The sequence below is a fragment of the Hemibagrus wyckioides genome, linkage group LG25 (genome assembly GCF_019097595.1).
Source record: "Hemibagrus wyckioides isolate EC202008001 linkage group LG25, SWU_Hwy_1.0, whole genome shotgun sequence".
In the NCBI taxonomy this organism is placed as follows: Eukaryota; Metazoa; Chordata; class Actinopteri; order Siluriformes; family Bagridae; genus Hemibagrus; species Hemibagrus wyckioides.
Genome location: NC_080734.1, coordinates 18,197,797 through 18,213,391, shown reverse-complemented (window position 1 = coordinate 18,213,391; position 15,595 = coordinate 18,197,797). Strand labels below are relative to the sequence as shown.

Sequence of the window (15,595 nt, the reverse complement as noted above, 5' to 3'; positions counted from 1 at the left end):
ATGCAAATTCGTTAACACAACCGTAAAAAAGGGTCTAAATGGTCACCTCTGGTCACTCATCACTTGTGTATCACTAAAGGTTGCTGTTGTGGTTTCGGCTGCTCCCTGTTATGGTCCAATGTTTCGATTTGGCTCAGGTTTTTACGTCGGATGCCCTTCCTGACGCAACCCGCCATTATATCCGGGCTTGAGCCCGGGACTGAGAGTGAACTGAGAGCGGCTGGGTTAGCGCTCTGCCCTGGGAGTCGAACCCGAGCCACGGGCAATGAGAGCGCAGGCTCCTGCCTCTGGACGACCAGGAGGCTTATCTATCACTAAAGGTGAGGTTTATTATCTAAAATGGAATTAGCTTTACATCTTGAGGAACCAAAAGGAGACAGGGTTGACGGTTTTATCGAGTTCCTCCATTTATCAACATAAAAGATTTCTCCATTCCAGAAGTGAGACACTTCAACATAACCTTAATGACCACTCTGCCCACACTGCTGGTTGTTTCTATGGGGATATCATGTAGTGCTCAGAAACATCAGGTGGAGGAAAATGTGACGTCAGAGATGTTGACTTTGGTATGGATGTTGGAGTAAGAGGAATTGCTGAGTAGTTTAGAAACTGCTTTTCTCTAGAATTTACACTGAATGAGGCACAAAAGAAAAAACAAATCACATCCAGTGATCATTAGGAAATGTGCAGGAGGAAATGAATCTTTCAGAGGAAAACAACCAACCAGATGTAACTCAGATGGGTAGCTCTGAAGCTCCTGAGGGGAAAATCTGAGGCTACATCATGCAACGGTGAAGTAATGAAGTGCAATTCAGATTCTAACCATCCATCCATCTTCTATACCCGCTTTATTCCTAATCATGGTCACAGGGATCTGCTGGAGCCTATCCTAGCACACATTAGGCAAAAGGCAGGACAGGTCACCACTCCATCACAGGGCCACACATATTCCTATACCCATCAACCTAATGTACATGTTTTTGGACTGTGGGAGGAAACCAGAGTACCTGGAGAAAACTCACGCCTGTTCGAACCCGGGATTCGAACCCAGGACCTTCCTGCAGTGAGGCAACAGTGCAAACCACTAAGCCACCAAGCTTCTAACCATTTTTAGAAATAAAAAAAGGATTCAGCCAGTTGAAGGGAATCTGTCAAAGCCCCAGAAGCTCGAACCCGTTCATCAAACCATCTCCATCCAGTCTGACAGAGCTGAGGCAATTATTCCAGAAAGAATGGCAAAAGACGATTAGGATGCATGTCTAAATGTAAGATCTATTGTGGAACTCAAAAATGGCAGAAATACACTCCATGACATTGTCACCGAGGGTGTAGCATTCTTCTGCAATTCGGACTCCATTTACATTTCTGTCTTTTGGCAGACGCCCTAATCCAGAGCGACTTGAGCTATTGAGGGTTAAGGGCCATGCTCAGGGGCCCATCACTGGCAGCTTGGTGGACCTGGGATTCAAACTCACAACCTTCCCATCAGTAGTCCAACACCTTAACCACTAATCTGTCACATCCCTAACACCAACCCTTGTGATTAAGATCCTCCTAAAACTATCCTGCACTTGTTTTTGATCACTTGGTAGAAATAAAAATAACTCCCACAGCACTTATATCAGTATTGCCGCCATAGATCAGTATGAGCCACCATACATTTACGACTCTCTTCCAAATCAGAAGTGTAAACTTAATAAACTTCTCTGTGCGCTAAACATCCGCGCTCGGTTATGAGCAAGCAATAACAGAAAGTCTTCTCTGCCCTGGAAAGTGGCAGACTCAATAATCTAGCAAATATTATAAACTAATAACCATGTCTGGGAATTTTGGCTCTGTTTACCACTTACTCCAGATATACTCGACAATTAGCGACATTCAGCCCTGAGCATTTACACTGTAATTATAACCATTAGCTAATTTAAGCTAATCACTCGCTCATTCACTCATCTGGAGCAAGCCAGGACACCTGACCACTACTGTGTCTAATAACATTACAGTGAGTGCTGCAGACTCGGCATCAGTGAAGTGGGAAGGAAAGAGGAAGGAAGGCAAGGAAAGACAAGGGATGGAAAAGAGAAGGGAAGGCATGGGATGTGATGGGTGGGGGGCACTGAAAAGGAAGCCAAGGCAAGGCAAGGGATGGGAAGACAAGGGAAGGCAAAAGAAAGGAAGCAAAAAGAAAAGAAGGGAAGACAAGGAAAGGCAGAACCAGGCAAGGCAAGGAAAAGGATGAAAAGGGATGGGGATGGGAGCAGATGGGAAGTGAAGGGAAGACAAAAGAAGAGAAGGGAAGGATAGGATGGGAAAAGTAGGGATTGGAAGGGAAGGGAAGGGAAGGGAAGGGAAGGGAAGGGAAGGGAAGGGAAGAACAGGACAGGACAGGACAGGACAGGACAGGACAGGAGAGGAAATTAAAAATTGAAGGAAAGAGATAGTAAGGGAATGGAAATGGATTTTTTTGAAAGACATACTTATAATTTCAAGGTAATTCAAGAGACCTCAAACAAATAAATCATCCCTTTAAATTTTTTAACAGATATCACAGAACAAAATTTCAATGCAAACATCTTAGATTTTTTATAAACTCATGTCTGTTGCATAAGCGTCAGGTGAGAAGAGCGATATCATTTACTATGCAGATGTAAAGTAAGCCGAGGATCAGAGTAGCTGCATTTAGTCAGCTAATTTCTTCACAAAACTGTGTACCTGAGAGGAATGATGCCGTTTTAAAGGCAGAGGTTGATCACACCAAACATCTGATTCAGACACACTGCATGTGTAACTGTGTTGTAACCGATCTTCTTCCTGTCCAGATTAAACCTTTCTTTACTCTACTGGGTTTTAAAGATGTGACTGGTGCATATTTCAGTCTTTCTGCATGTATATGAATACTAATCATGTCCAAGAACAAAAGAAAACAGACTTTGTATTCTATCCATCTGCTGCGCAGTTTGCATCATCTGATTCTTCCTGAGCAGCAGAGAGGAACCCTACCGACACACACACACACACACACACACACACACACAGTCTAGATGTGTTTTAGTATTTATATTTCTCAATCATGTTACTCACAGCACTGTGCTGTTCATTACATGTCCCTATTTGTGTGTGTGTGTGTGTGTGTGTGTGTGTGTGTGTGTACAAAACAAACAGAAAATATAATAGAAATGCGTTCCAAATGCTAGAACATGCATCAACAATTAAGCTTAAACTCAAGGAGAGGGGAAAAAAGCACCTATTCTCACACTGTAAGGAATCCATCATGGAGACTGTGAGAAATACCGTACATACTGTATCCCAAGCTCAGGATCAAACCTGGGGGCCTCTCTCCATCTTCAGTAACCTCTTTATCTTGGTCAGTATAACCTCAGTGGGAGCTTATACCTGGAACGCCGGCCCAAGGCAGGAATATACAGTACGTCTGTCTCTTTTACTGCACCCTTCAATCCTGATCCCTCGAGGACGAGAACACACGAGCTTCGGTGCATCTGAAAATAGGTCGAGCGTGCAAAAAGTGGGGCTGAGAATTGATTCGCGAACGAATAACGGCAGTCCTGTGATCTGATTGGACCCGACGTCGCTGTTCCTGGAAGTGAAAATGTCACCTATTCTTAACATGTATCGACAGAAGCTTTTATAGGCAATAGGACAGTGAAGGAGTTTCCTCATGGTGGATTTTATTTCCTTCAAAGTAGTAGAGACTTCACTCTTGCAACACACACACACACACACACACAACCCTTCATTGCCTACAGTATATCCACACCTCTGAATTCCAGTATAGAGGGTCACCTATAGGTGTGTTTGGCCTCACGGGTTTCATGATTCTGAAACCAGGGCCTCTGAAGCAGCAGGCCCAAGGGTTCAGTTCCTCAGGGTTGAATTACACACATCCAGCAAGGCAAGCTGTCCTAAACAGACCTGATGTGAGCTTGAAACATCTGTAAATTGAAGGGTTTCCAATGCCAACAGCAGAAGCAAAAAATTTGAAACCTCCTTTAATGCTCTTGTACTGGGGCACAGAGAAAAGGTGAGTCTTGGAGAAGGCTTGTTTAATAACCATGAAGACTGGTGATTGGTGGAAATGCTACTTAAATATGTTAGCAGTGTAAAGTGTTTCGAAACTCAGAGGACAACATGAGAATTAGGGATGGAATGGAGGATATTTGAGCTTTAAATCCTGCTACAGTGCCATGAAAAAGTATTTCCTGATGTCTTTTATTTTCACAGCTACGTGTCACAACTAATTGTTTCAGATCTCGAACCTACATTTAGCACAACACCAAGTGACTCGATATGAAGAGGTCATTTCCATCCGAGTTACTCGATCACCAGACGTGATTGATCATTTGGATCAGCTAGAGTGGAGGAATCAAATCCCAGGTCTTAGTAATGTCAGGCTTGATGAATCTAAAGATCTCATAACCAGGACCTTTCCAGTGACATGAAACAGGCTTAAAGGTCTGAAGAAGAAGCAGCGCACTATACTGCAGTCCAAATCCTGAAATTCCAGAAGACATGAGAAGGTTATTGAAATCCATCAGTCTGGAAAACCATTTCTAACGCTCTGGGATTCCAGCGAAGCGTGGTAAGAGCCATTATTTCCAAATGACGAAAACTTCCCAAGAGTGGCCAGCCAAAATTGCTCCATAAAAGCACAGACAATTCATCCAAGAAGTCGCAAAAGACCCCCAGATGAACATCTAGGGACCTGCAGGCCTCTGTCACCTCAGATAAGGTCAGCATTCATGATTCCACCTTTAGAAAGCATCTATGGGGAAAGGTATCATTGGAAGACTTCATAAAAGCTAATCTAATAATCGGTAAAAGTCTCAAATCTTAGATCTCAAGCCTTTCTGGATAATATTCTGTGGACTAATGGGTTGAAAGTAGTAGGAGACATAATCCAGAAGGAGAAAGTCCAGTCATCAGTCTGTGATCTGAAGATCAAGTACAACTCGGTTACACAGCAAGACAATGAGAGCAAGTCCATTTAAAGCAAAAGAAACAAAATAAAGGTTTTGGACTTGACTTGAGCTCTACTGAGATGTTTGTTGCAGGACCTTAAACGGTCAGTTCATGCTCCAAAGCCTTCCAATATGGCTGAATTACGGCAAATCTGTAAAGAAGTGTGAGCCAAAATTCCTCCACAGCGATGGAAAAGACTGATCTCCAGTTAGCAGAAGCGTTTGGTTGCTGCTTATGGTGGCAATCAGTTAAGTTTTAGGGGGCAATTACACTCACACACACACAAACACACACACAACCACACATGAAAACACAGAGTAAACCTACATGTCAAACCAAACCCATTTCCACACATCTGCCTTTATTTATCAAACACTATCCACAACCTTATGAAAACTCATGAGAAAGGATCACTTCAAAACAAACCAACTAAAACGCCAACCCACAGCATCTACTATTACACACACACACACACACACACACACGAAAACACAGAGAAAACCTCTACTGTACAAACTAAATAAGTAGCGCTGCCCTCACACTGGTAGTAAAAATGCCAGCACTCTCCCAGGTCAGAAGGAACAATTCTCCATTCAGCAGTCTGACGTGTGTGAGGTCTCCAAGTGCAAGTCAAACCCAGTGACCACCCATACCATCCCAAACACACACACACACACACACAACCACCAGAGTGCCTGAAACCTACAGCTCCTGGAACACACTCCGGTATTACAAAAGGAAATAGCCTACCATCAGGAGAGCTGAATTAGCCAGACCTACTATTAGAAGCCGAAAATAACATCTTTTTATAAATATTATACGTTGTTTTTTGCTAGGTATGCCTAGAATAACACAAGAGGAGGAATTAAATGCATGTTCCTGCAGAATAGAACATGGGTGAGGCCCACCAGTAAGAACAATAATAACGGAGGAAGGAAAACCCTGAACCCGGTACAATCCGGGGGTCTCGGTTATCCAGCAAGCGTACGCATGGTTCTGACCACAAACCCTGCAGATGCATGCAGTGGACCGGGTTCAGTTTATGAGGAGCTTTCATCCGTATTTATGTCTGATGGAATAAGATTGAAAAATGATATAAAAGGAAGAGCTAGGGAGCGATTAGGATGATGCCTTGTTTGAAGATTTGGCTCATGCAGCTTTGCGGAGGGAGGGAGGGAGGGAGGGAGGGAAGGAGGAAGACCAGGAGTGGATCGTCAGTCGATTTTGTTTGTCCAGTGTAGTTTTATTTGAGGTCTCTGACTCCGGAGCCTCAGGAACAATTGAAAAAGAAATTCGAGATATTTCTGGCATTTCCCAACCAACGACGAGATTGCTGATAAACAAACCAGACGGCGAAGGCAAAAATGACTTATTTTCATATCAGTGAGTTTTTAAGACAATAGGATACATTATTTATTTAATTATTTATTAAACACACCACTCGTAAACGTGGCAAATAATCCATTTTTGTTTTGCTCTACTTAACTGTTGTGAAAATCCTAGATGTTTTGGCGTCTGTAAGAACCAGGACCAAGGACCGGTCGCTTGGCGTTTTAAAAGGGAAGTTGTTTACCATATATGGCAATTTGGGGGCGTGTCTTTATGCAAATGAACGTGCATGTGCACAAGCGGATCGATTAATGGGATTTTCCAATGTAGAGATGTGTGTATGCACGTGTAATAAACACCTTGTGTGTAGTTGCAGCTCTTACACACAAAGTTAGATGTCTGATTCTGAACACTGTGATCATCAAGACCTCTGGAGACCCCTAACGGGTGGGCTTAAAACTTAGGCTTGCACCTCAGGAAGCAGCCGTGTGATCGGGATCCGGACGCAACCTTGATTCCTCCCTTTTAAAAAAAAACACTGCTGATACATCATTAACGACAGTACACATTGATTGATATGATTATCCCAAGCTGAAGGCCAAAGGATGAAGGAGGTACCAATTAGTGTACTGAGACGAAAGCATAAGAATCATGAGGTACGTTTGCTGCACTGGAAGTGGCCTGGTTCTCCTCCAGTGAGCATAAAGAGCTCCACCGCCCACTGAGCTGCGAGAGGAGGAGAGACACCGAGCCACCCAGAGAGAGACTTTACCCACTCTCACCACATGAGAGGCAACAGGAGGAGGAGGAGAGGAACAGATGACCAGACCCGCCTGAGAGTAGAGAACATGAGCGGAGCTAGACATACACCACACATACACACCACCTCACACACATACACACTCACTTACACACACACTCATTCACATACACACCACCTCACACACATACACACTCACTTACTTACACACACTCATTCACATACACACCACCTCACACACATACACACTCACTTACACACACACACTCATTCACATACACACCACCTCACACACATACACACTCACTTACACACACACACACTCATTCACATACACACCACCTCACACACATACACACTCACTTACACACACACACACTCATTCGTATACACACCACCTCACACACATACACACTCACTTACACACACACTCATTCACATACACACCACCTCACACACATACACACTCACTTACACACACACACTCATTCACATACACACCACCTCACACACATACACACTCACTTACACACACACACACTCATTCGTATACACACCACCTCACACACATACACACTCACTTACACACACACACTCATTCACATACACACCACCTCACACACATACACACTCACTTACACACACACTCATTCACATACACACCACCTCACACACATACACACACACACACACACTCATTCGTATACACACCACCTCACACACATACACACTCACTTACACACACACTCATTCACATACACACCACCTCACACACATACACACACACACACACACACTCATTCGTATACACACCACCTCACACACATACACACTCACACACAAACACATACACACACTCATTCACATACACACCACCTCACACATACACACTCACTTACACACACACACTCATTCACATACACACCACCTCACACACATACACACTCACTTACACACACACACTCATTCACATACACACCACCTCATACACACACTCACTTACACACACACTCTCACACACACTCACAAACACATACACACACACACTCTCACACACACACTCACTTAAACACACACACAAACACTCTCACACACTCACCACCTCACACACACACACACTCACTTACACAAACACACTCACAAACACATACACACTGACACACATACATACAACCTTACACACACATACACACTCACTAGCACACACAAACACATACACACTGACACACATACACACAACCTTACACACACATACACTCACTAGCACACACAAACACACTGACACATACACACACTCACTAGCACACACAAACACACTGACACACATACACACACTCACTAGCACACACACACACAAACACATACACACTCACACAGAGCCTTACACACAACCTCACTCACACTCTCTCTCTCTCTCTCTCTCTCTCTCACACACACACATTCACTCACTCACAGACATACACACACACACTCATACTCTCACACACTCTCTCACACACCATGCACTGTGAGACCTTGTCTCAAATGGATGAAGTCCAGAGGTCATCCTCCAAGTCTGTGTGGATGAACAGAGTGAGAATCACGAGCACCAACACTGATGTACTGCCTTCCAGGATGCTGTCTCTCTCTGTACTGACCGTACAGCTGCAGGCCAATGCTCTGATCAACTATGGTCACTTTTTCATCAGGTCAAGTCATCAGGGGTGGGGGGGGGTATCTTACAGCATCAATGATGACGTGAGAGAACACTAATATCTATCGATTTTATTCTAGATGCAAATCCAGAGCTCTAATAGGAAGCCATTACATGTGTGTCTCACTGCTAGGAGCTTAACGGAGAAGTTCACTTCCAGAACAAAAATCTACAAATCATCTCCTCACCCCGAGATGTTCCTGTCTTTCAGTCGTGAAGAAATTCAGTTTTTTGAGGAAAACATTTCAGGATTTTTCTACATATAGTGGACGTCAATGGTGCCCCTGAGTTTGACCTTCCTGAATGTAGTTTAAATGCAGCTCCAGAGAGCTCTAATCCTCGATCCCAGCCCAGGAAGAAGGATCTTATCTAGACAAACCATCAGTCATTTTCTTAGAAAAATGCACTTCAATGTATTGTAGACTTCAACAGGCTGCATAATAAAGCAGTCTTAACATCATAAAATACTACTTATCCATCCATCCATCTCTGTAGCGTTTATTCTACACAGTGTCTATCCCCAGGTTACTTGGCACACAAAATGGCGGATACCCTGGATTAATTACCGGTCCACCACACACACACACACACACTACAGACAATTTATTGATGCCAATCAGCCTACAATACACTTCTGGGGAGAAAACCAGAGTACCCAGAGGAAACCCCTAAAGCATAGGGTAGAAAATACAAACTCCTCACACACAGAGGCAGGAATCAAACCCCTGAGCAGAACAAACGACGTTCCCCATCAACCCCGGTGCTTCACACTTACTCGAGTCAGGTTATAATCTAGCTCTTGTATTTACGTCCTGTCTCTCGTAGCAGTCGTGCGTCCCCATCGCTTTCCACGTTTACCGAGGTATCGTTCATGTTCTAGACTCTTCTCTGTGGATCACATTTACATTGCAGATTCTCTACTTTAAAGCCTGTTAATCATGTATGAACGAATTACGCAAACACTGCTGGTTTCATTTCTCGCTCTCCTTTTATCGGATATGTTTTCAATAAATAACCATAGCAAATTGGAATTTCCTCAAACTGCGTGTGTAATGTATTTAATGCTTTCGTACATCTGCCCTGGCTACAGAATCACAGAGAGAGGCTCTGACGCTGCTGCTGGTCCTCCTGTATCACCAGCTCGGTGCCATCTGGACCACAGTCAGCTCCTGTTTTATTGCACTGAGCTCTGGCAGTGTGGTTCTGCTTAATGCGGTGGTGCTACTGCAGCAGAGTAATGACTGTCATCATTAGCAGGGATGTGGTGCTGCTATACAACATGTGAGGTTTTGTCTCTGTGGGGGGTGTGTGTGTGTGTGTGTGTGCACGCTGTTTCAAATCTGATGACTGCTGTTCGTTTCTCCCGTGACGTCATGACCCAAAAGTTGCAGTGTGGAGGATTAATGAACCTGCTTTCTTCAACTAAATCCCCTAACCCCGACTCGTAATCTCCATCACGTGACGTCATATCGTATCCGCATGGCATCATATCATCACATCTTTGCTTTTAAAAGAGTTAGATTGTATAGAATAGTATTTCGATGAACAATTACAACGGAGGCATCCATGTTTTTTCTCACCTTGCAATTGTAATATTCTAGTTTAATATGACACGATGCATCATGATGCAAACTTTACATAAGGTAATAAATAAATAATATAAATATATAAATATATAATAAATAATATAAATATATATAATAACATAAGGTAATAAACAAATATAATAATAAATAAATAAATAAATAAATAAATAAATAAATAAATATTTTAATTAATAAAAAAATACAACTTGCATCATGAATATTTTGAGGAGAAAAATAAATCAAGCTTTTTTGCAACAAACACAAAAAATAAAAACCTGCATGAAATCTTGAAGGAACTGAATAACAGCTAAGTGCAGGCAGTCTGCTACCTTCGGCTTCCTACTCGGCTTGTTTAGCAACACAGCACAGGCCTACAAAACAGAAATGCTAGAAATTCCCACATCAGGATCAGCGGAAACAATGGCTACTTGCAGGATATACAACGGCGAGACTGGCAACCCGAGAAACCTGACAAATTTGTTTAAACGGCACAATCCATCACCATGCAAATCATTTACACAGAGGAAATCAGCATTCTAATAATGATGCAATCTAATGCAATCCCATTGTACATCAGATATATATACGATGAGCCTACTCTACCTGAAGAGCTTCCAGAGAGATCTCAGTAGGTTTTAAAGGACACCAGCCCCACACCTCTGCAGTTCACAGAAGCTTCTATCTATGTTTAAAACTATGTTTATCCAAACACATTTTTTTTACATTATTAAGCCTCTTTTCAGAACAATTTTGGATTTATTCAGTTCATTTAGTAGAGGCAGTGGGGGCTCAAGTGGTTAAGGCTCTGGGTTGTTGATTGGAGAATCAGGGTTTGAGCCCCAGCATCCACCAAGCTCCTCTGTAGGGCAATTGAGCAAGTCCCTTAACCCGCTCTGCTACAGGGGTGCTGTGTCATAGCTGCCCCTGCGCTCTGACCCCAACTTCCTCAGCTGGGATACGTGAGGAAAAGAATTCCACTGTGCTGTAATGTATGTGTGGCGATAATAAAGGCTTCATGCCCTCAGTTCTTCTTCTTCTTCATTTGAACTTGTACAGTAAAACTGCCCATGGGTTTTGCACTGTTCATGATTCAGAAATGTATATTTCCTTCAAAATATACTTGGTTAAAATGTGAAGACTGTGTAGTGATTTATTTATTTAAATCGACTCCTAACCAGAGTGTATTAAATGTGTCCAGAGACAATGACACTAACCTTATCGGTCAGATCCTGAGCCTTATGTGCTTTAATTGTGCTTAAGTAACTCTTAGAAGAGAAATAGGACCCGTTTTATTTATTTATTTAATTTTAAAAAGACATAAAAGAAACACAACTTCCTGTCCAATCGACAGTCTGACAGCAGATCCAAGAGGCAGTTTATTTATAAACTGCTTTCCGAGTTCTCAGTGCCGCTTTTAACTCAAATGCCACGGCATCGTCCATTAAGTCCAGCCCTTACAACACTAAAACACGATACTGGAGTTTATCTGGCAGCAGGTTCAAACACCAAACCAGTCCAGCTCGTCTGATCTCCGGGTCTGTTTTTACTGCGCTGTCGAAAGATTTCAAGGATTAACCAATAAAAAAAATAGCCGGACTTGCTTAAAGTGTGTTTTTCCAATGACACAACTAGTTAAAGTGGCCAAGAGTTCAAGTGCAGGACGATGAGGTCATTGCATGGGGGAGAGAAAGAAAAGATTCCCGCAGTAATGACTTGTTGTTCTGTAATATCTCCATTGACTTGGTATATAATCGAGAACAACAGAACCCTGGGGTCGCTCGTGACCACATCCTGACACACAGGAAGTGACATCAGCTGAACAACATGGCTTATTCGAATACAAATAAATGCATTTATGATGACTAGAGAAAATAGTGGAGCAGGATTCAAAACACAGGGCTGGTTTTGTGGATCTGCCAAAACTCACATGGGAAACTCCCATACTCCCTCCATGTTCCCAACTCCATTACTTCCCTTTCTTCAGAGACGGTATTTGGATTGCAAACAACAATTCGGTTCACGCTCAGAGCTGCTACATGTACGCAGATGGACAGCGAAAGGCACATACAATAATTTTACTTAAAAAGGGGGGGGAAATGACTCCTTGGAAATAATTTAATGAGACTAAATTATAAGGTTGAAATAGAAGAAGGTATTTTGGTCGAGGCCTGAGGTGGATTTTCATGCCTGGAAAGCTGACGTTAAATGCAGCAGAACTGAGGAAAAGGATGCCTAATGCTCTCATCTGCTACTGAGAAATGTTCTGGACAGTCCCATCACTTTTCAGCCTGTGTATAAATTCGTTCTCAACTGACCGCTGTAGGGGATCTGAAGCTAAATCGATGTCGTAGAATAAAGCGAATTAGCTAAACTGATGTGAACAGACCGGGAACACAGAGGCTTCTTACTGTAAAGTGACTCATATGCTTGGGGTCAGTGTAAATGTCCTCAGTGTTATGTTCTCGGTCAGTGTTGACGTCCTTACCGAGGCTGTCCCAGGCAGCCAGGTGCTACGACTCCCTGTGCCTCAGGTGTGCGCTGAAGATGCGTCAGCTCCAGCATGTCTACCTGAACGTCGGTCACATGACCCGGCAGCCGAGGCAAAACAGACAAGATCTTCTCCACCAGGCTGTCACCGTGATGTCCCACCGCTCCTGTGAGGGGAAAAAGAAGCTACTATTAGAGATAAAAATGGCTGACAGTGAGCATGCAGGGGTGTTTGGTCACTTTAAACCTCAACCCTTTAACGAATTATCAACAAGATTCAAACTCAAATTCAACTTTATCAACAAAAAGTTTAAAGTAGGGCTTAAGGAGCTCCAGGACAGGACCTCTGACCACTCTGACGTCGATCTTCAGTAACCATTTTATCCTGGTCAGGGTCGAACACTGGGTGTGAGGTAGGATTACATCCTGAATGGGACATGAGGGTATCACAGAGGTCATCTTGAACACACAGATTCACACACACCACTAGTTTCCAGTACACTTCCTGTCATGTTTTAATGAGATATGGGAAAAGACTAGAGAAGTCGGGGGGCACCTATGCAGACATAAGGAGAATATTCAAAACTCCACAAAGAGAGAAACTTAATCTTAGGATCAAATAGAGGATCTTAGAGCTATGAGACGACAGCATTACCCCCTGCACCAGCACGGTGCCCTGAATATGATATTCTCCATCACACGTTCTGACATGACAAAACAAATCCATATAATCATCACTGATAGACTGCAGAAGTATGGGTTATAAATGGAAAGACATGAGGAAGAGTCTAAGAGGAGATTATTATTAATCACTTATAGTATAAGTAATCTTAATACACTCTATATGGCCAAAAGTTTGTGGACACCTCATCTTCTCACACAAACGGTTCTTCCCCCAAACTGTTGCCCCAAACATGGAGGCAAGCGATTTTGTAGGATGTCTTTGTAATTTCTCTTCACTGTAACTAAAAATCCCCAAACTGTTACAGCATGACACTGTGCATGAACCTCGAAGGCACAAACTCTAGTGTCCTGCACAGTGCGCTGACCTCAACACCTTTTGGGATGAACTGAACCCCAGACCTCGAAATAACGAATGCAGTATTCACACCTGTGATTACTACAGCCATGATCCAACGATTAGTGGAAATCTTTCACATAAGAGTGTTGGTTATTATAAAAGTAAAGGGGATTCGGGCTCTGGAATGGGATGATCAGGTGATCACAAACTTTTGACCATATCATGATGGGACTGTTGTTAGTGTTTGCTTTGACTGAGATTGTGGACTGACAGCTTGTGCACTGTGATACTCGACCTGTCAGATCAAGAGTTCTGTCAATGAAGACCACAGAGGCTTTATGTGCGGAGGATTTCCTCCGGTTTTTAGCCTGTGGATGATTGGCCAGCTCAGCCGCGATCAGGCGACTCATGGGGCCCACGGTGAAGCTTTCCTCTCGCGTGTTAGTCAGCTCGAAGAGGGTGTTTAGAGACCAAGCCAGAGCTCTGATCTTAACCTGCAGCTCGTTAGGGAGAGACTGCATGTCCAGGTCGGTGAGACTGGCGAAGCGGCGTTTCTCCGGGCGCTTGCTGTTGATGGAGGTGAGATCTGTGTCCAAAAGCGGGAAGAGATCGGCGAAGGCTGGAGCGGTCAGGAGCTGAGAGGAAGCTCTGGCGAAGTGCAGAGGAGCATGCAAGACCTCGGCTGTATACTCGGCGTTTCCCATCCACCCGCGAAGCTTCTCTTCAAAGCGTGTAAACGCCACATTGCCCTCCATCTCACCGGACACTCCGTCAGCGAGCAGGTGCAGAGAGTGCGGCACAGCGGTCATCACCACACAGTACCGGAAGCGGCTGAGAGACACGATGTCCTTTATAATGTCCGCCGTTCTTCCTTTCAGCAGCGTGCTGACCACAAACACCGCTTTGGGCTCGTTGTCTGCTCCAGCTTCGAAGCTGGAAAAGCGCTTGACATTGCGGGCTCCGGCGCTGACCAGTAGAGCAGCTCCTCCGCTCCAGTGCAGGCTCTCAGCACACGGGTCGTCCATGAAAACAAGCGCTTTGTTTACCTTCGACAGCACCTTCTCCCACATCTGGCCGGGGAAAGAGGTGAAAACATCTGCCGACAACATTGTTCCAGGGATCCCGAAGAGGAGAGAAAACAGTAAAAGAAAAGTTGTTGTTAGTTAAACTTCACGCAGTCCACCAGACTTCATACCAAAACAAAACACGTGAGTCTCGTGAAGTTGACGTGGCACCACGCTGTCGCACGAGTTATACGTCACACACAGCCGGAGGTTTAAAGCTTACACACTGCAATATAAAACTTTTGTTTCTCTTTATTTTCTTTTAATAATTAGGACTGGGTACATTTTAATCTTCTGTATGTGCATTTTTTTTGTGTTGAATCTATCTATCTATCTATCTATCTATCTATCTATCTATCTATCTATCTATCTATCTATCTATCTATCTATCTATCTATCTATCTATCTATCTATCTATCTATCTATCTATCACCCTGTTAATTCCTTCATTTCTAAATATTCTGACATTAATCAGACCTGCTCCTTTTGTGATCCTTTAGAGGAAACAGATGCCCATTTACTTTTTTTTATGTAACATAAATGAATTCTGGCTTGATTTAATCTCCGAGTCTTTCAGAGGTTTTGAGTACAACTTTAATGTTAGGAATAAAGTTTATCCTAACAAATGATTTTCTGAAAAATCAAACATGTACATTTATAAACAACTCCAGACAGGATTAG

At 43.3% G+C, this 15,595-nt stretch overlaps 1 protein-coding gene across 1 annotated transcript in view; it reads right to left on the bottom strand.

Annotated features, from left to right (window-relative positions):
- scfd2 (sec1 family domain containing 2) overlaps positions 1-15,086 on the bottom strand; it is a 169,251-nt gene extending 154,165 nt beyond the window's left edge. Inside the window, exons 1-2 of the mRNA XM_058379515.1 lie at positions 14,146-15,086; positions 12,828-12,996 (exon numbers count right to left, since the gene is read on the bottom strand). Coding sequence (XP_058235498.1) covers positions 12,828-12,996; positions 14,146-14,959 — 983 coding nt within the window. The 5' untranslated portion in view covers positions 14,960-15,086. The remainder of the gene's footprint in view (positions 1-12,827; positions 12,997-14,145) is intronic.
- Between the last annotated feature and the right edge of the window lie 509 nt (positions 15,087-15,595).